The sequence below is a fragment of the Strix aluco genome, chromosome 7 (genome assembly GCF_031877795.1).
Source record: "Strix aluco isolate bStrAlu1 chromosome 7, bStrAlu1.hap1, whole genome shotgun sequence".
NCBI lineage: Eukaryota > Metazoa > Chordata > Aves > Strigiformes > Strigidae > Strix > Strix aluco.
Window position 1 is genome coordinate 1592152 of NC_133937.1, and position 22741 is coordinate 1614892.

The 22741-nt window shown below is 40.6% G+C and overlaps 1 protein-coding gene across 1 annotated transcript in view; it reads right to left on the reverse strand.

The window, feature by feature from the left end:
- PCDH15 (protocadherin related 15) overlaps nt 1-22741 on the reverse strand; it is a 459942-nt gene that overhangs the window by 105583 nt on the left and 331618 nt on the right. Inside the window, exon 22 of the mRNA XM_074830171.1 lies at nt 8462-8578. Within this exon, the coding sequence (XP_074686272.1) occupies nt 8462-8578 (117 nt within the window). The remainder of the gene's footprint in view (nt 1-8461; nt 8579-22741) is intronic.

Sequence of the window (22741 nt, forward strand, 5' to 3'; positions counted from 1 at the left end):
TTTAATTCAGACTATACATTAGCTTGTGCAGGAAACAAAGATACTGTGCCTTTTTTTTTTTTTTTTTTTTTTTCCTCTGGACATATACAATATGCGTTAGCCGTTATTTTTAGTTTAAGTCAAATCAAAACTCACGTCAGAGAATGGAAAGCCAGCAAGAGGGAGACAGTTTAAAAGCAAAGTGGTGACTCACCCAGATGGCCCAAGCGGTCTCTAGACACTGGTTCCACCCGTTTCCACTTGCCACTCCTGAAGCTTTTTAAGAAGCTCTGCTTTTGGGCAGGCCACTTGTCATTCTTTGAGAGCTAAGCTCTCAAACTGAGCACTGAGAGGGGAAATATTATAAATAGTCCTGAGGACACTCTCAGCAGCTGATCGATGTAGAATTGAGGGATTTATGCATCTGTACCAAGGCTGATATGAGCTTTGGATTTCTTCAGCTGCAAAGGATCATCTATCTGCCCAAAGAATAGATGGCAATAGATACTGGCTGGGGATACTAGAGACTGTGCTAATAAAATTCAGAAGTGTAGGTGAGAGTCAGCTACTGACTGTGTCCAGGCTTTGGGGATTCCAGGTATCTCTCCCTGTAAAGACTTGAAAATATCTCTAAGAGAAACCAAAGCTGCATACATTTGGTTAGCTAAAGCTAAGCAGCACTTAAAAATAAATATTTTTCTACAGGATATTATCACGTCTACCTTAGTTGCTAGAAGCATCTCTTTCCTCGGAGCATGCACAGATTCTCTTAGCCAATTTCTTGAATAACAAGAGTGGTTCTCGCCGGTTTACCACCTCTATCTTATCTAAAAGCACCAGTCTATTAATTTCTACTGCCCATGTATGGCTATCTATCCACTACAAAGACTAAACTTGTTAGAACCCATCTGCTTTCCAAGGACACGTCTCTTATTTTTGCCGAACATAGTAATTCTTGGTAAGTTTCCACAGAAAACTGCTTTGCTTTGATGAACACAGTAGTCCTTGGTAAGCTTCCCCAGAACAGTCAGGGCAAGCAGGATTATTAAGCAATATTCAGAAATCATTATAAGTTGCTATAAGTAAATAAGTTGCAGAGTAGGTGATCATTTCCTTGTATCAATCTCCAGCAGAAGTGCAGTGTTACCCAGCCACAGAAAACCCTTGCAAAGTTATGTGCCTCACACAGGCTACCTACTTGCACCTTTCACCATTTTTGACTTTGCCTTTTGGTCAGATGACTGTCTTCAACAAAAAAGAGATGATGAGGAAATTAAAGTCAAATAGAGTCAGTGGAGTTCTTCCAGGAAAGAAAGGAAAGGGTTTAGAGTGGAAAAAGAATTGTGTCTCTCAGTTTTATCATCCTTCTGTCTGGGATTACTCAGACACCCGTTTACATTGTATTCATCAAGTCAAACCCATCTGGGACTCACTGGAGCAACTTCGGCACCATGAGTACAGCGATGCCTGTTTGAGGGTCTCTGCACAGCGGGTGCTCGGGAAGTCCAAGCGTGTTTTGGAGGCGCAGCTTCACTGCGCAGGGCTCCAGAGCTGCCTTGGACATGGCGCTTGACCATGATGTCCAACAGCCTCAACTTATCCACTCCTAGATACCAAGAAACCCCAGATAAACAGACAAAGTCCTTAACCTCCAGCTGGACAACACTTCTGGAAAGAAAACTCAAGATGATACATGGGAGGGAATCCCTCACCACATTCCCGTTTCCCACTTACACAGTGCAGCCTCCTCACCCACGGTTATCACTGTTAGCTCAATGTGTACAGTGGCTGTGATGCCTCACCCATCTGCTTAGGTTTAGACTAGATATTAGGAAGTATTTCTTTACAGAATGGGTAGTCAGGTGTTGGAATGGGCTGCCCAGGGAGGTGGTGGAGTCCCCATCCCTGGACGTGTTCAAGAGGCGGGTTGACATAGCGCTGAGGGATCTGGTGTAGTTGGGATCTGTCAGTGCTGGGTTAATGGTTGGACTGGATGATCTTCAAGGTCTTTTCTAACCTAGACGATTCTGTGATTCTGTGATTCTGTGCTTCTTCACGATTACTCCCCATGCAATCAGTACAACTTTTCTCAGCTGGTCTAAAAGTTACCTCACTCTCTTCTTTCAGATCTCTACACACCAAAATATTTTGAATACACAAGTACTTATACCTTAAAGGGATTATTCAAATGCTAAATGGAAAGCGTGCTCAACTGTCTCAACAATTTCAATTGCAGTGAATTTAAAACCGAAGATTTTTATTTTAGTAAGGTTTGCCAGTTATTTAGAAGAATTGAAGCTGTACTCAAGCTTTTCCTTGGCAGCCATATAACTATGGCTCTACTCTATTATCATAATTCCCTCTGACTCCCTTGGCCTGTTTCTATTGCTTTCTGCTTAGCATTTTCTTACCCTTTACGTGTAGTGTGTCTGTACTTAGATGTGATCTCTTCAAGGAAAGACAGGACAAGCAACTAGAGGATGTAATAAGTCATTTGAAAAATCTGATACCATATAACTATTTTAAAACTGTAGAAAAATATACTGTGACGTGTTTCAATAAATCAAAGGACAATATGTTGATTTTACATGAAACGCATCTAAATCAAAATTTACCAGATTTCAATGACCAGAATGGTCATTTCAAATTAAGAGTGTTTTTAACAAATGTAACAGTAACTTCTGAAACATAATTTATATTCTCAGTCACTGCAAAAAGTGAATTCAAGAAAGGAGAAGAAAGGAGAAACTGGTAAGAATTTAAACTGACATTTGCTCAAGACAGCCCTTCAAATCCTGCTCTGGCCTTTAGTGAAAAGCACTGATTTCTATGTTTTAATTGACATTTTGCTAAGGACCTGAAGGAATAACTATCAGAGATGTCTTATGCCTTCAGGCCAAGATTTTTTGACCATGTTGAAATCCACAGGTCAAACTAAAAATATAACGAATTACCCACTTGGAAGCATTTGAATCTAGCACAAATAATTTTTGTTTTAATTTAGTAACTGTTAACAGTAACCAGAAACCCATGGGTTTCTGCAACCAAGCCAATCCTATTATCAACAGCTGCATTCTAATGATGGCTTAATGTTTTAGACATCAGTAAAATTAAGAAAATTATACATCTTCATCCTGACTCAGATGTTCATTTGTTCACACGTATACACATTCATAGATGTAAGATACACTGAGTTGCAAATAATTTACTGCATGGGGATTTAATGGGGGGAGTCTTTTTAAAGAAAAACAAGATACCGTTTAATCTACATCTCCAATAAATGAAACAAACAGTATTCATTTAAGAGTAAAAGCTTGCTCTTACCCCTTCTGACTGTTTTTGAAAGCACATCACGGTCACTCATGGCACTTCCACACCTATATGCTGTAAGTTTGTAAATCACTTAGGAAATACACTGCTACTGCAAACTAGAACACTCCGCCACAGGTTTCTTTCAACCCCTCATCTTTCACCTACATTACTGTTTGTACCCATGCCATCTGCACTGACCATTTAATGCTTGCAGTTACATTTATGACTTGTCTTTAGAAGTCAAAAGCCACATATAAAACTGTGATCTTTTCTCAGGAACATCACTGAATTAGTACTTCCAGAGTCAAAAAGTAACATAGTAGGTAAGATACCTGCATCCTTTGTTACAGATGATGATTTATTAAGGTTGACTTCAGTGGCATGGAATTTTTTTCTACCACTTACATGCCTGTAACTGCTGCTGTCACCTTTGCTGTAGGAACAACAGGACAACACCACAATAGCCCCAGTCCAGCAGCTCAAAGGAGGAAGAGGGTGAGGATGGTGCCTATGGGGTGAAATGGAGAGCCTAACTCCACTGACACTGTTCAACACTTCCTTCTTACCCCAAACCTGCTCTCTTGCTGCTGGAAAATTCAAATTTGCCTTATCTGCAGAGAAATCACATGCAGGTGCTGAGCATTTCAATTTGGATTCTCATATCATCCACATTAATTTGACAATGAAGAGCAAAGTTGGGATTTGCTGAAGACAGTGGGCAGTCTCTGAAGAGCTGATTAGGTCTGAAAAGCTTTTGTTGCAGATGATGAAAAAAATCTAGCCTGACTTCTGTTCTGGGCTGAGTTTAATGTTGATAGGGGAATAGTCTACATTATTTGTAAAATGACAACAGAAAAATTCAGGCCTGTATACTTCAAATCAGTTAGGCTTTTATTAGATCTGTCCTGATAATCAGGCATATTTTAAAGCCTCAATTATTTTCTTAATAAATATATCTTTCTTTTCTTGAACTGAAAAAAATAGATGTATTAGTACTGTACAAATAAGATCCCACCAGGTTAAAAAACCCAAAACACACAACTAAAATACTGATGATGATAACTAAGAATATTTTTTCCTTTAAGGCAAGCTTAGAGGAAGGTACTCTTGCTGAACAAAGAAAACGTTGTGTGTTTTTTAAAACAATTTCTGTGAATTCATATCAAATATTTTGTGACACCACTTAATGTCAAAGCCAACTCCAAATAAACACAGATTTGCCAGTAGCACAAAACATCTAACAGGTTGGCTCAGTCAGAAGAAGAAACAAAGGCATTTATGTCTGATAGTTTTCTCTATATTCTTTTATATTTTAAAAGTAAAACCTATCAGCCATTAGTTTGAAATAAAATACCAACTTTCAAAAACTATTTTAAAAGCTTTCCTCCATAGTTGGCTAACTTTTATGGCTATTATATTCATTAAATGCGTAAGGGCAACTTCATTTTGAAGTCTTCATAAAATCAAAGAAATGCAACAGTTGATTTTGAAGAACATTATCTTAACATTACCATCATATGCATTTATGCCTGTAATAATGGTAATAAACAGGATTGTACATTCAGTGATTTTGATCTCTCTCTCTCTCTGCGTGTGCATCAATTTTTCCACAGAAGTAGAATTGATCCCCACATCTTTCAAATATAAACCACTCAAAACCATATAAAAGAAATCCATATAAATATGTGAGGAAATCACAAGAAAGGAATCTGGGAGACATAAGCACTTTAGCCAGGTTTTTATTCTGCCACTCTCATACCACCTAGAGATGGCCGTTACTACCCACTGTGCAAAATATCACACAAGCTCATCCGTGAACAGACAAACGTAGAAACTGGACAAGTGATAGTGACAGAAATGTTAGAAAAGGAGAGAGGTCAGAAGAGTTTGGGGTTTTTTAAATGAAAAATTTAAGTAACTTTGCATTAGGAAATGCTGATTCCACAAGGACTAAGAATTGTTATAAATATACATTAATCAGTTTGTGGACTATTTTGTTTCCTCCAGTATTTCAGTGATATCTGAGACACGTTAAATCCAGGGATCGTAAAATGGAGCTTATATCAGAATGGGCAAACACTTTATCAAAACCAAAATATCTTGTAAGGTAACAGATACTATTGAATAAAAGCTGCACAAAGACCAAGTTAAAAAGTGATTCTCTAGCACCAATTAACAATTATTCTTCTTCTATCCTCACTAACCCATTTACGTCACAATTTCCATGGAACAGAAATTCATCTTCTCGCCCAGTTTCATTGATCCTTAATATCCTTTTCTGCAGATTTTTCTCAAAGGTCAGTATGATAAACCTGCTAGGAGCAAAAACATACTGGTGCAAGGGGCAGAAACAGATCCATAGAACTGTGACTGATTAATATTTTAGATTTTTATTGTGGTAATCAAAAAACTGCACAGTTTCAACAGTCATGCGCAGCCAGTTTTTCTCACTCCTCACTGGCAGATCACTCTGAAGTGACCCCACTTGTGATATGGGCGGAGTGTTACCTTTTAAATTATTTGCTGCGAACTGCTGAGGATGAGAGCTCTTGAAGGGAAATGGTGTTTTCTACCTCCCTTGTTCCCAAGTCATGCCTAGGGAGAGCAACAGAGAATCTTCTCCAGCTAAGCAGCATCTGCTGAACTCCCTGAAATGCTGAATGCAATTCAGACCCATTTATGTGCAGGTAAGATTTACTAGTTTGGTGATAGCACTCCAGCAGTGCAAGTGCTTTATTCAGGAAAAATCCTAATAAAATGAGCTGATACCTTTGTGCAATACAAACTTATGTAAACATAAATGTAAACATAAATGTAAACATAACCCTTGCAGGCTTCTAATGGCACCCAGAACCCTTGCCCACTTGGATCTCAATTTCCATTCTGTAATCGCCAGGTTATTGCACCTAACATATGGAGGAGTAAGACATTCATGAAACATGACAGTAAAAGTCATTCACGGAGTAGAATCGAATAGTCTTAAATCAATTTAAAAATTGTTTTCCAGCAACTAACTATGAGATGTGAGCAATCAAGCCTACTTCCCCCTGCAAATCATTGTTTCAAACTGGACTAGATGATGGTGGAAAGCCAGACCTGGTGTGCCCCAAGGAACAGTGAAGGAGGTCAGACAAAAGCACTAGACTTCCACAGAGCAAAAAGGCAGTGGGAGCATGAGCGTAGGTAGGGCACAAAAATATGAATGTTTACGAAACTTTCTGAAGGGCTACCATAGGGACTTCTACGTTTTACACTTCTACAGTGCTACTAGAAACATATCCCCTTGCTTAGGCGTAATGGTTTGAGCCCAGGTGATGTGGGTACAAGTCTAGTTAACCTTGCACGTCCCTGATCTTCAAGGTGCTGCAGCTTGTCACCTTTATAGCAACTTCCTGGCTTGGAAGACTTCCACCCACCTGCAGATGTACCCCAAGTTTGTCAGGAACTCTGGCCAGCCTCTGTCCTGGTAGTTAAGATTTTTTACACAGAAATAGAGATCAACATTTGAATCCTTCAGTCAGCAGAAGGAAGGCAGCCTAGGCCTCTAACATCCCATGGAAAGGCTTTTCCCAGCAAGATTAATATAACAAGATGCAAAAGGAGGAGAGCAGGCACTACCACTAGATCATCTTTCTCCTGCTGTACGCTAAAAGCTATGAGTACACCTAGATGTGTCTTTGAAGGAGTGTAGGTGCCTGCCATGAAGAGAACAGTCCTAGGCTATGCATTTTTTAAAGCATCTCTAAAGCAGGACACTAGAAATTCTCATTTGTCTCTACTGATCGGTCTAACACATACACATGCGGACTATTCTGCTTTTAATTAAATGGATTTGTGATTAACATGTTGGCTGGTTGGGACCCTATTCTAATGTGCCTGAGCTCTATGGAAGGAGCTTTACACACACCTCGGGCTCCATTCTGCAAGCAGAGCACTCAAAATCAGGCACCAACGCCTCTTATACAACCCTTCAAATTGTCCAGGACTCGCCATTTAAGGCACATTTCTCCACTTCCTTTGTTTACTGCTCAAATAATGTCTATGTTCTCTGCTGCTGCATTCCTTAAATACTCTGCAGCACTATTAATTGATAACTACTGCTATTCATTACCTATTTGATGATACTACTGTCTTTAGTATACTTTAAACAAGCAGTAGTCCAGACCTTCAGTTGTTATAAACTAGCTTAAATGCCTCCAAGTTCATCAATACCCCACTGATATGTATCACCTGCAGGGAATTTACTTACCTTCGTGTATTAGGACTTTTTACAAGGGGATAGCAGGACTGTCCTTACAGAAACACTGCTTTAGCATTTCTGTCCTTGGGTGGTAAATAAATTACTATGTAATTTATTTAGCTAAGCTACAATTGATTTGTGTCAAAGCACTGCCATCAGCTTTTAATGTGCATGGCACATTCTCTCTGAACTCTTCTCCCCAAGGATTATTCTCCTTAATATGCCAAACACTAACAATTAAAAATTAAACCTGGCTGGCAGAACATCTTTGGCTTTTATTGTCCTCAGTGTATCATCTGGTCACCAATGTTCATCAACCTCTGATTACAAAAATTGATATTACCCTTCAGAATAGCTAACAAGTCAAAAATACGTGCCCAGATCTGTCAATCAAGTGCTTCACTGGGGAACAGCGATAAAAGCCAGTGGCAGAAATAAACCTTATCCCCACAGCAGCTGCACTTGGTTCAAATACTGCACATCCAATAGGGGCTGGTTGGTGAGCTGTACAGTTCCACGTGATCCTGTGATGTCTCAGACTGGAAATGCACAAGGACTGCAAAGTCAAGAGTCTTAAAGTTGTGCTTTGCTTCCTCTTTAAGCTGCAGAACTGTACCAAGGACAGGCACGGCTTCCCTTCCTGCCTATTCCTCTTATTCATCTACACTGTGAAGTCGGATAAAGAGCTTTCCAAAAATCCTCCTGACAGAAAGGAGCTGTACCACTGCTTTGCCAGCTTCAGGAACAATCACTGTAAATGCAGCCTCTGTCCAGAATGACAAAGGAGGGGCTGACATAAAAAGATACATGAGTTACTTCTCTGTGAAACTCAGAATAATCACCTTTGTTGTTGAGAGAGTTAGATCGCTTAGGAGGGTTAAAGATTTGTCCCTCTTGGGTGAAGAGTATTAACAGAATCTTTTTGCTTACCGGAGGATCTTGATCCTCAGCTGAAACGGTAGTGATAACAGTGCCCTTGACTGCATCAGGAGCAACCATTCCCCTGTAGAGCTTTTTGCTAAATACTGGAGAGTAATCATTCATATCCTGCAAAACATAATTAAGAGTTTAGTTCTGAAGTTCAAACAAAATTATAGACGTATTCACAACTGTTTTTACAAACTCTACCCAATCACTCCTTCCTCATTAGAAAGCCTATTTGCCATTCACAGTCTCTCTTGGCTCTCAATTCCATTACCACTGCATAAAACTAGCACACAAGGGGAAGGTGCCAAAGTTTCAAAAAAAATATTCATGTGAGACAGAACAGAAGGAAATTCTGCAGAAAAACACACACTCTTACACATAAACAAAGCAGAAATTTCCATGACACCTGCTTCTTAAGCAGTGGGCCACAACATGGCTTTGATAATTTTCTAAAATGAAGGAGCTGCTGTTGCTTGCCAGTGTTTGTTACCTCTAATATGCAAGAAATGAACAGAAAATATAATGTCAGATTAGTATCAACACCTCATGAGAGCTGAAGATGGTGTTCCTTAGACTGATATGTACGTTGTCAAAAAGAAGCTTCAAAGGCTGGCTTGTATCAGCAATAGCGTGGCCAGCAGGGACAGGGAAGGGATCTTACCCCTGGACTCGGCACTGGTGAGGCCGCCCCTCGATGAGTGGGTTCAGTTTTGGGCCCCTCACTCCAAAAAGGCCATTGAATGACTCGAGCGTGTCCAGAGAAGGGCAACGGAGCTGGTGCAGGGTCTGGAGCACAGGTCTGATGGGGAGCGGCTGAGGGAACTGGGGGGGTTTAGTCTGGAGAAGATGAGGCTGAGGGGAAACCTCATGGCCCTCTACAGCTACCTGAAAGGAGGGTGCAGAGAGGGGGGATGAGTCTCTTTAACCAAGTAACCAGCGCCAGGACAAGGGGGAATGGCCTCAAGCTGCTCCAGGGCAGGGTCAGACTGGCTCTTAGGAAGGATTTCTGTCCAGAAGGGGTTGTTGGGCGTTGGAATGGGCTGCCCAGGGCAGGGGTGGAGTCCCCATCCCTGGAGGGGTTGAAGAGTCGGGTTGACCCAGCGCTGAGGGATCTGGTGGAGTTGGGAATGGTCAGTGTGAGGTTCATGGTTGGACTGGAGGATCTTCAAGGTCTTTTCCAACCGAGATGATTCTGTGATTCTGTGAGTTAAGCCCAATTTCATTGACAGAGTAGTGTGTGTATGCACATACGCACACTTTCACACATATATATGTGTGCACAGCTATATAATGTGTATATACCTTCATGGGTACCTCCTTGTTTGAAAGATGTAACCTCACCCAAACATCAGGCTTCGTGGGATTGTGCAAGCTGGCACTAAGTTAGATGCAGCAGTCGGATGCACATGGCTCTCGGTGACATGGTGCCCCATGCATCAGCAGCTGCAAACATTTAGCAACTCAGCCAGCATCATGTTATTAAAAAGGCATTCATTCTGACTGCCATAAGTTGTCAAAAAATATTTTTTTTGTCAAAATTCTCTCACAGAGAGTTATAGACAATGTATCTGTATGTTCCTTTAAAAATCACAATCTTTATTCCACTAATAAAACTAATTTCCAGGTTTTTTTCTGTAGAACAACCTCCCTAGCTTGAATTCTACCAAGAAGAGATTTATTAATTTTTGCATACTACTACTTCCATTGTTTTGCACATATGGATAACATAGATTAAATTTTCTGGGTTTTTTTTCAGAACAAATAAGCAGCATCATATGCCTTAGCACACAAGACTGGCTTTACTGATCCACAAATGAAGAGCAGACTTTTTTTCCCCTTTAAAGCAGAATATGTGCCTGAGCTCTGGGGGAATACAGGTGCCAACCACCTCTTAGGTAACCCACACAAACAGAGTTACACAAAGCTTATACAATGATGCCTCTACCTGTTGTCACAGCTCTTCATGCTGCAAATGCAATATGCTGATACTGGCTAGCATGCTATATTACACAATAATTTAAAACATTTGTCCATATCTCATCAGAAGAAACAACAGTATAATAAACATCTACTAAAAAAAAAAAAAAGACTGTTACAAGCCTATGTAGTAAATGCCTGAATAATTAATGCGTTTTGTTGAGAGGTCCACAAACAAATCCTATGAGGAGAGATTGAGGGAGCTGGGACTGTTTAGTGTGAGGAGGAGAAGGCTGAGGGGAGACCTCATCACTCTCTACAGCTCCCTGAAAGGACATTGTAGAGAGGTTGGTGCTGGTCTCCTCTCACAGGTGATTAGTGACAGAACAAGGGGGAACGGCTTTAAACTGCAACAGGGGAGGTTCAGACTGGACATGAGGAAAAAAATTTTCACAGAAAGAGTGGTCAGACAGTGGAATAGGCTGCCCAGGGAGGGGGTGGAGTCACCATCCCTGGGTGTGTTTAAGGGTCATTTGGATGAGATGTTGGGGGATGTGGTGTAGGGGAGAACTTTGTAAAGTAGAGCTGATGGTTGGACCCAATGATCCAAAGGGTGTTTTCCAACCTGAATGATTCTATGAATTCAACTCTTCAAGGCACTGGAAATGCTTTTTCTCCAATTTTCAGATTTTCAAAGAGACAACTGGATCAACAAAAAGTAACTACTAGGCAATTCAAACTAGGAGAGAATTCAAATGAAAGCATTTTGGAAAAACATTCAAACAAACAGATTAGCATTTTTTTGCATGGAATCACAGGCATTGAATCTTATAATTTCAATTTTTTGACCTGTTAGCAAGAAAATAATTTATTTAATCTGAGAGTTTAATACCCGGGACTATTTTACATAAACAATCTTGTTTCTCATGATTCTTCAAAGTGACATCATGCTTGTAAAATAAGCTATCACTTGTTCCATTTTGCTCCCAGTAACTCCACTCCATTGCTGTGGCAAAGAAACCAACACCATACAGCATTTTCACACTGTAAGACTCCATTCACAGCCATTCTACCTCAAAGAAAAGATGGGGAATTACTTTATTTGAAGCAGACACAAAGTAGTTATGAATACAGAAATTCTAGGTATGGAATATTAAAAATAATCTCCTGTATGATAGGAGAAATGTGATACAACACTACATGCATAGTTCTTACAACTGTGTAAGTCAGTGCGTTTGGAACTGTTGTGGTTCATAAACCCTGGAAGTTTTCCCGTGAGATACACAACCTTTTAAAAACTGCATACACACAGAGAAGACACCTTCTGTCCTTCCATATGAAGTCTCCATCTAGGGTAATGACCCAATACTATGCTCATGATAACTCTTCTTTTTTTTTTTTTTTTTTTTTTTTCAGCTTTTACTTCCCATGATCAGGATGCTTAGGATCACCTCCATGAAGCAGGTGAAGTTTCTGAAATAACCCAGCATTTTATCTGTACTTATTCATTTATTTTGAATCCATCTCTCTCTCTGTGCACCTGCAAATCCACAACCATATCTGGTCTTTTTTCTTTGGTGTAGCAGCAAGAGATCACACTCTGCTGTTTGCTCACTGGGGCGGGGGTGGGGAGAATCAATGTGTGATGTTTTTGTTATCTTCTGAATACCTTTATGTGACCTTAGCGCCTGAAAATCTGTGATTTAAGGTACTGGTAAGCATAATCCTGTTCAAAGATGATACACTACATCCTCTGCTATCGAAAATTACTAAGTCATCCTACTTAACGCACCTATTTTTCAAGATACATGGATCAGTACAAAATACACAGGAATACAAAGCAAAGCATAAAGTAGGACACAGAAAGCCTTCTGTCTCTCTAACTTATCTTTCCTCTAAGACAAGCTTTATGCACAGCTGTGCCTCATAAACCTTAGTCGAGCCGACCGAATAGGCACCAAATGTTTCAGTCATAACTAGACAGAACAGCTCCACGTGCTCTTCTTCCTGGCTCATGTCTTCCTGAATCCTAAAGCAGCCACTGATTTTTTTTATAGCAGAGTTCAAGCTTAAATGTTTCCACTTTTAACAAAATAAAAGTTCCCCATACGAATCACCACAGGTCTTCTCATTATGCAGCTGCAGTTAATACACTTCAGAGAGCAAGACTGTCATTACAGACAGATGACCAAGTCTCATGAACTCATTGTAAATGTCTACAATGAGTAACTGTTAGAAGCAGAACGGGGATTTTTTTGCAGACAGAAGGTTTAACATGCAAAACATGCAGATGACATGGAAATGGGCTTTTTTTGGTTGTAATGCTTGCTTTATTCTAGTAAAATTCTGGTTCAGAGGTGGTAAGAAGAAACAACATATCTGCGTAAATACTGGTAGAGTAAACTGGGATTTTGTTAGAGATGTGTTGGAGAAATTAATGTATTATCATCTCCTTCAACTGGTATAATTTGTCTTTACATATTATGGGCACTTAAAGGTATCGAAAAGGTCAGAAAAAGAAACTATTGATTTTCTGGCAAAAAAGCACCACACCAAGGATGGAATACAGTCCAGATCTGATTTGGTTAGAGTACAGAAAGAAAGCATGTATTTTCTGTGAATAGCTCAAGAGTTCATGGGCATGATTCGCCACATCCCACCCCCTAAACATGTGCCCCCGTAGTCAAGGTTCCCAATCTTATTTTCTTCATTCTTAAGTCGACTTAACAGTGAGTAGTGTTCAGCATTCCCTGACAGATACATAGATAAGAGCTTTCAGCTTTCCATCACAGAGGGACTTTGGGCAAAAACATAGTATTTAGAGAAAGTACTAGGCTTCTGTTATTACTAGAGACCAAAGACATAGACATGTTTTTGCACAGCTAAATAACTGAAGATTACTCTTCTGCTGGCTTCTACTTAAAAAACCACTAAACCTGACTTTGCATAGAAACAGACGCAACACATGAGCACAACCCTAACCACAGGTTAGGAAGGGAGTAGTAACCTTCCACACAGTGGTAGTAGGAAGTAGTGCAATCACCTGCAGCATCTTACAACTGTTCACAGTTCATTGCTTCAGTCATATAAATCCAGGCTGCTATTAACTTTGAGACACACAAAAATATGTAAATGGAAAATATAGGTAATGAATTCTCTCTCTATATCACTTTAAAATACTTGTGTTGGATATTCTGACAGTGAGGTAATAGCAGCCACATATTTATATATAAATACAAAACAGCCTTTGTGTCACTGCTTATCTAGCTGCAGACTTATATTTTTATACATCTTTGTTTACAAAACAGAGTGGAAGTCAAAGCGTAAAAACCCCAAAGCTTTCTCCCTATCATAGATGCTCTTTATCTGCCACTTTTTGTTTGGTTTTGTTCACATTGCTCACACTGGGCAGCACATAAAAGCAGAACAGGACACAGTCTTACATCCTTCCCTGGCACAAAGATTAAAAATCAAGTGTGAAGAAAGCTATGGGAGAAAATGCTCAAATACTGTTGTTCTTGAGAATCCACATTACTACCTTCAAAAGCAAATGAAGACACATTAAGAGATTTCTTGATGTCAATTCGTTAACTCAGACATCGCCCTTAGCTAGTGAATGATCCCACTTCCTGACCAACTTCCTTACCCTCTGAACAAGATCCACCTCATTCACAAAATTTAAAGGGCTGCTATTTCGCAAAAGGTTTGTACAAAACAAATATTGACCTGTCTGCAAAGATTATGAAGATGCTGAACAAAAATGCTGGTGAACTAAGATAGTCATCTAGGAATGCCAATGAGGAGAAACAAAGCATAGGGGAGGAAAGGCATTAGGGAGGAAATCAATACGTAATTTAAAAATGATTAAGACAGTCACTAGGCGTAATGCACTGCTACTAGGTGCTCGTAAGACAGGTGGTGACCACCAGTGTGGGAGGGCAATACACAACTAGAGCAGAAGAAGAATTCCTGCAGTACAGCATTCCCAGCGTAAAATTAACTTGTAAACTTAAATGGACTTTAGAGACTTTAATATATTTTTGATTTGTGGGGACACCAAGAGACCTTTAATGCTTTTACTCCACTAACTTAAGACTAGAAACATCTAACACCTGGGTGAAATAATCCCTCTTCTGCCTCATTCACTAACCTGGGAAACACAAAACAGAATCACAGAATCACAGAATCATCTAGGTTGGAAAGGACCTTGAAGATCATCTAGTCCAACCCTTAACCTAGCATTGGCAATTTCCAACTACACCAGATCCCTCAGCGCCATGTTGACACTACTCTTAAACACCTCCAGGGATGGGGACTCCCCACCCTGCCCTGGGCAGCCCATTCCAATGCCTAATGACCCCTTCTGGAAAGAAAGGCTTCCTAATATCTAGGCTAAACCTTCCCTGGCACAACTTGAGGCCATTCCCTCTTGTCTTATCACTCATTACCTGGTTCAAGAGGCTCATCCCCCCTCTCTGCACCCTCCTTTCAGGGAGTTGTAGAGGGCCATGAGGTCTCCCCTCAGCCTCCTCTTCTCCAAACTAAACAACCCCAGTTCCCTCAGCCGCTCCCCATCAGACCTGTGCTCCAGACCCTGCACCAGCTCCGTTGCCCTTCTCTGGACACGCTCGAGTCATTCAATGTCCTTTTTGTAGTGAGGGGCCCAAAACTGAACACAGTCATCGAGGTGCGGCCTCACCAGTGCCGAGTCCAGGGGTAAGATCCCTTCCCTGTCCCTGCTGGCCACACTATTGCTGATACAAGCCAGGATGCCATTGGCCTTCTTGGCCACCTGGGCACACTGCTGGCTCCTGTTCAGCCGGCTGTCAATCAACCCCCCCAGGTCCCTCTCTGACTGGCAGCTCTCCAGCCACTCCTCCCCAAGCCTGAAGCGCTGATGGGGGTTGTTGTGGCCCAAGTGCAGCACCCGGCATTTGGCCTTAGTGAAGCTCTCACAGTTGGCCTCAGCCCATCGCTCCAGCCTGGCCAGGTCTCTCTGCAGAGCCTCCCTACCCTCGAGCAGATCAACACTCCCACCCAACTTGGTGTCATCTGCAAACTTACTGAGGGTGCACTCGATCCCCTCGTCTAGATCATCAATAACGATGTTAAACAGGAGTGGCCCCAAAACCCAGCCCTGGGGGACACCACTCGTGGTGTCAAACTTGAATTCAAACGTTTGTCTTCTTCCTTGCAGCGTCAGTGGCCCTTAGCTTCATCTGAGGTGCATACAGCGTGGTGTGTCCAGTGTGTGCAGCGCAGCACGGAGAGCCCAGACCCGCGTGCTCACGGGCAGCGAGCAGAGGCCACCCCAGCTCAGCCCCTCGGCACCTCCGGGATCCTGGAGTCACCAGGATTTATGACAGTCTTTGTCACAAACTGGAGCAGTCCCAGTGTTCCTCTGACTTTGCAGTGGATTCTGCAGATCCACCACCCCAAGGATCGAGACGTGTGTATGGAAATAATATCCCACGCTTCAAAAATGTAACCTGAGCAGCAAAGCCTAGGAAGGCCAACTGCACCAAGAGTTGCTATGGCAGTTCCAGGATATTTGGAAAATCATGCTTGAAGGAAGGAGCTGGACACACCAGGATTACAGCTCCTTCCTGCTGGCTGCTGAGAGCTCAGTATGCGGCCCCTTCTCACTCCAGTGAGCTACAGCTCATGACTCTTACCATGTTTCAATTGATAACATGCAACATTGCTATCAGACTTGTCTGGTTTGAGTATTACCGCTAAACTAAAGACTTTCTAAAGAATAATAGTTTTTTTTGAAAACGTGTTTTGGTAGAAATCTTGGTTTGTAAGAGAAAAATAGAGTAAAAACTTAATTCGTCGCCAGCTACCTCCACACAAACAGAAGCATTTCCAGATAACTCCAATATATTTGATATATATTTCCATCTATATACATGTATTTATGTATATATATCTATATCAGGCATAATAATTTGTGCAAATGCCCTTTTATCCTACAAAGGGAACCCTGTTACTGCATTGAAAAAATTGCTGCCTTTAGCTTGCAGTGCACTAGAGGGCAGCCCTACCAAATAGGAGCAAAGCCTCTCCTACTTCAACGTGTTGAGGCACAAAAATCAACGTGTTTTACCCTCTCCAAATTTCCTTCTTATGAAAACAAGGTTATACTTTTTTACATCTAGTCATCTAGGGTTTGGGGTTTTTTGCAGCTTACAAAATCAGTTTGATTTTTTTAATTCCTGGGGGTTTTTTTGTGGATTGTGACCTAATTATAATCAAATATTGATTATTTATTAAAATAACTGTAATTCCACGACAGCAAAATCTAATTAGTAATTGCTGAACAGTTCCAGAGGGACAAATTCCTGTGGAAGAACACCAAAATCACAGATGCTGTTGATTTATCTAGACCACTAAGAGAATCATCCTGTTTAGATAATTTTTACCATTATCCACAGAGTACGTGTGTAGAGGTGCCTACCTGGAGAACCTGCATTACAAATGCAATTTTACACAAAGCTTTCCTTTCCTCTTGCCTCTCTCCTCCACTGCTAAGCAGAAAGCATCCTACCATAAAGATTCTAAAAGTCTGAGGAAATATTTTACTCTCCTATTTCTGACCTGTTGAAAAAAAACCCCACTCATTAAGATTGTTAGGTTCTTAAATATTACATTTTCTTAGTTTGTAAATACTTACATAAAGGGTTTGTAAGTACATCCATGTGTTTTTTGTACCGCTTTAAGACTGCATTATTTTATTACACCTGCTGATACCAAGGTTTCTAGTCAACTATATCTAAGTGGAAATTAACATTCCCTTGCTATAAAAAACAGCGTGACTGAACAGTGTCTGAGCCAATAAATGCATATTAGGCATTTACAGCTCTTGCAGTCTGCTGGCTTTTATCACAAGTGTAATAAATAGGAAAAAAAATGTATTTTTAAAGCGATCCCTTCTTTCACTAGTGTTAAACGTACGTAACGTAATCCCACAAAGGAAGAAAGTAGAAAGGTTTACTTCAAAGCATAGCATATGTCACACACTGGAATTTTCAAAACTTCCCAATCTTTTTTCTACAACTACAGATATGTATCTGCAATTTTCTGCTGTCATTTTGTTTTGAACATCTGCCACTTAAGTCTATATGTGCCCATTAGCAGAGCTGGTGGCTTCCCATCTGAGCTGCCTCCAAGTGTTTAATAATCCCCTGCTGTTTGGGGACTTCCAAGGGCACATTTAACATTCCTCCAGTATAGCTGTGAAACTGTCTTCTACAGAAAGGAAAGGGGTCTTTCGGTATCATTGTACTTGAAAATCATTATTCCTCTTGTGCATTCTTTAACCATAGAAAGATGTCACTCAACACCTTATTTAAAAAAAAATCCAAGATATTTCAGTACTAAATAAGCAGAATGAAAAAACCCTAAAGACCATGAGATATTGCAGCCCTAAGGGCATCCACAGCCCTTAGCGGCCAATACCAGCCTCCTCTAGGCCCCCAAACACCCTGCCCCTGGGCCCAGGACCCCATTTCAGCCCACTCAGGGCCCTCAGTCCTGCTCCAGTGACATCACAGGATACCAGTCTATATATAATCAGTTTAAATACGTATATATAAATACCTCATTGCACCAGATACCAGAGTATCAAGAACTTGAAGTCCCTTCCCATTCTTTATGTATTCTCTTGGCCTCTTACAATAAACACTTACCACCCTTAAAGGCATTCTCCTTTAAGATTCATATATCTCACCAGCACATTCACTCTCCAAGATACACAACAAAGTCTGCAAGCAAACCTCTCTTTGTGAGCCTACATTTTGATTTGCCAAGGTATCGTTTCAATTTTATATTTACATTAAGTCCACTGAAGTAAGCCACTGCTTGAAAACTGCTCCTAGCTTTGCCACAAGTATTTGAAATATCTTTTAGATTTATGCATCAACCACAGTGACTAATTTAGAAGGACTGAGGTCAGAGAAGCAAGCAATGCTGAGTAACTTTGAGGATTAAGTCCAAAATTTTTGTGATGATGCTGACAAGATGTTATGACAAACTGTATGAAGTGGCACTTTGAATTTTGTCTGTAATCGGGTGCAGTGCTTCTTTACACAGGGTTTTTTGAAGCTATACAAAATAGAAGCTTGTTAACATGGTATAACTGCCTCTTTTTCATATTTAGTGCTCAGCAAGCCCTAAAGTAGCTCATAATATAAATTAAGGTATAATATTCATAGTGGAATATACGAGGCAATAAATGACTAACAGATGATTGAACAGATAAGTTGAGATTGAAAAAAAAAAAACCCCATCTGTTTACTGGCACCGTAGTCCAACACCATGCCCGTTATTTCATTAATGCCACTAGAAAAGAGATAAATAAGCAGTTACATCTTGGAGGCAATACAGCTCATTTTTTTAACCTTCCTGTAAATTATGTGCTGCTGCTGTGCTGGACCGCTCTGTTATTCTTGAAATGGGAAATGGCTTTCATTACATGTTAGAAAGGAAGGATTAACTTCATGGATGTAAATTTATTGAAAAAACATAACTTAAATTTTATTTTAGAAATATTAGAAGCTGATGACATGTGTTCAACCCTTAACTGATTCACTAATGTCTTTTATCTTCCATGTATCCTTCATTACCTGTATAATTTCTGGCAGAAAATCTTCATTATTATTGTAATTAAATCTCACCATAACACGCAATCCCAACATAATGAAGCAATGATCTATTACTGCTCACCTGCTCATTAGAAACAAGACTTGAGTGAATTTCTAGTAAATACCTGCAGGAAGAGAAAGCAGTGGCAGCTACACACCTGCATGGCTATTTAAACATCTGGTGGAGCAGGGTTTGAAGCAAAATGTCCCCCCCCTCCCTAAGGACAACCTGTGGATCCTTCTTCTCCCATTCTCTCCTAGTGATAACTTAAGCATTTTATAGAGGCTAAAGCCACTCACTCCCCAGCTCTCTGCAGCACTAGAGTAAACGTGCTCTGTGAGAGGAGAGTGTCCTGCTGTAACATTTTATTTCAGCTGTCTCAAATGCTGGGTTCCTGCATACTTGCTCCAACACACCTTTATTTTCTTTGCTTCGCAGTTGGCTCTGATTATTTGGTTTGAGAGGGTGATTCATCCACAAACATGCAGCTGCTTCTAACCCTCCCACCCTAGAAAAGCAAACAAATTATATTTCTCCTTGTTGTGATTCAAGGTTTAGACGGTCAGAGGAAGGATGGGAGCTTGGGTAAGCAGGTTGGAGCTCTGCACTGCTACAGCACCATTACAGCCAAGATCATGCTGTTTGCTTCCAACTCGAACATGAAGGACCGCAAGAGCAGTCATGTTGATGACGGACTATTCAGAGGAAGCAGGCCAGAGATAAAGATTTAGCCGTTACAGATTTTTGTATGGTTGGTTTGTTTCTTTTATGCAAAGTTCCCAAGGAAGGGAAGACTTACATAGTGATTATGAAAGATTCAAATTCACCCCCACAATTAATACCAATCAACACATATAATGCATGATCTAAAGTGTACGATGACTTCTAACTTCCAAAGGCACACATCTCTTGAAAAGCTAGCTTGGCAGGTGAAGTTTGTATACTCTCTGATGATGGCAATATGTTTATTGATGTTCATGGTTATAGTTGGAAATTCATTGTATGTTTATAACAGTCCACTGGGATTAAGGCACAGTAGGAATTATATGTAATATTTGGTGGCTAGTCTCGTAATATTTTATTGCTAGAAACATACAGATCTGTTTTTATTTATTCTTGTTGCTCTATCACTTTGATTCATTGGCCAGAGATAATGCCTTCATTACACTACATACTCTACTTGAAAATCTAAAAAGAAAACCAATCCCAGAACACAGAATAAGAAAAAGCAATTATAACAAACAAGAGAGAGACATAAAGTAATACAAAATTAATGCTGGCAATAATAATAAGAGGAGGACACAGCATAAAATATGCAAGTACCTTACAGGCCCCACGATACAGAAATTCTTATAATATGTATTTAGGAACACATTACTCATTTAACAGCAATATAAACCGGAAAAAGGTTAGTCCTGATTCTGTTACGAAGCTCTTATTACCATAGTAATTGTTTCGAAATCCTAAATCCTAATAATAAGCACACCATTGGAACAGTAACGATATCGCTTCTTCCAACACTGGGAAACATTTATATTGTGAGGGGATGCCTGTGTGTACTGTAACATGCACTGCAGGCACTCTTAGCAAACAGTTCAGCTCTCTCTGACACTGAGTGAATGCAAATCTCTGCCATTCTCATGGTGAGAGAAATTATTTCTCGACAGTGGAATGTCGAGGAATAGTACACAAATTGTTTCTTGGGAGTTGCTGATGTTTTTATCCCTTAAATTATGTTTTCAAGACTACTAAAATTTGCTATGTCTACCCTGTATAATTATATATATATTTTAAAAAATCCAGATAAAATAACAAGTTTTGTGTTCTTGGTTACAGATCAGATGACAATCATCAATTATTCTGGATGAACACTTGTGCAATCTCCCATGCCATCCCAAGACAAGATGCCTCATGGGTAGTTTCAGGTTAAGGTGAAAAGTTACGAAAACAGTGAGAGGCATCTGAGAACTGGGGAAAAAAGAAAAATCTCAGTCTTTTTGAGGTGGTTTGCATCTTTCTGGCAAGAAGAAATCAATGCCACTTATACTGCTCCTCTTCAATAATACCAGAAAGGATGCAACAATTCATTAATTTAACTTTGAAAGCAGCGCAAGATGTCTATATGATGCAAAGGGGCATTTGACTGCAGCAGAGGCTAATAATGTATTTCAATACTGACATGCAGGTAACAGATTAAGTTATTTTTTCTGCAGTGAGTATTCTGCTATGCGATCTGTGTTTTGATCAAGTTCAGGTAAGGTTAATACAAACTATTTGTAACTTGTCATGCCAAAGGCTGAAAGCAAGAGTCTAAAGCAAATCACTGTGTGTATCCCCCCTCCTCCTAGCCGCAAAGATCAGTGTGATTATGGGTATACCACACTGCTGCTCATTCTGTTTTATATCACATAAATGATATATGACACCATCAGATGTTGTCCGTAGTTTGTTAACAGAATCCTATTACAAAGTAAAAATTACAATCCTTTCGGTTAAGAGCTGGACTGTGAAAAATGACAAATGTTAACAGAGCAGCATAAACCCAAAAGGACCTGGAGACCTCTGTAATGCAAATAATGCTCTGAGGATTATAGGGACAGAATCCTTAACAGTTATGTGAATTCCCTGGACCCACTATTGCCTTAATGCTTGCTTCTGGTTTTCTCTCATTCAATTTATTAAAAGACTGCAATCTGCACAACTGTTATGTTAGGGCTTACAGTGTATCTGCACTTGGTTTATTTCCTTTTTGAGGTCACAAACACTGTATTAAAATAATTACTCTAATAACATCTTCTAACATAAAGTGAAAGCACATTTACCACTAGGAGAAAACAGGCACATCCAGTTCCTGGTCCCAGAACAGAAGCAAAAGACAGGCTGAGTGGGAAGGAACAGCTCCCCCAGAGCAGAGATGTACATCCCCATGCAGAAGCACCCTGACCCTGACCACAGGCTTTGACCTGGCCAATGGTCTGGCAGAAGTCATGAGTTTTAGAACCCCTTCAATTCCCTGTGCAGACATCTTAATTGGTCAGAAAAAAATTACAAATTACTCCAATGAAAGAGTGAACATGCTCATTGGGAGTTAGCTGTTTAGCCATGGCCTAAAGCAGCAGCTCGGACTGTGGTTGAAATTGCCATCAGACACTACACTGGGCACGAGGCTCTAGACTGCTACGTAACACATATCACCTATGCCATTATGCATTCAAGACCGAGGGGTGAATTCAGTGCCTTGTAAACACCCTCACTGGGCTGCTGGACAGGAATCAGCTCCCTCTGTCACCTTACCCTGCTGACGTTGGCCCTGTACAAGGCGTACACTACCTCCATCCTCAAGGGAGTTTTAGTGCCTCGCCCCTCTGCGCTGATGAGGAATTTTCACCCCCAGCAAAGCAGAATCACAGAATCATCTCAGTTGGAAAAGACCTTGAAGATCCTCCAGTCCAACCATTAACCTCACACTGACCGTTCCCAACACCACCAGATCCCTCAGCGCTGGGTCAACCCGACTCTTAAACCCCTCCAGGGATGGGGACTCCACCACTGCCCTGGGCAGCCCATTCCAACGCCCAACAACCCCTTCTGCAAAGAAATACTTCCTAAGAGCCAGTCTGACCCTGCCCTGGCGCAGCTTGAGGCCATTCCCTCTTGTCCTGGCGCTTGTTCCTTGGTTCAAGAGACTCATTCCCCCCTTCTCTGCACCCTCCTTTCAGG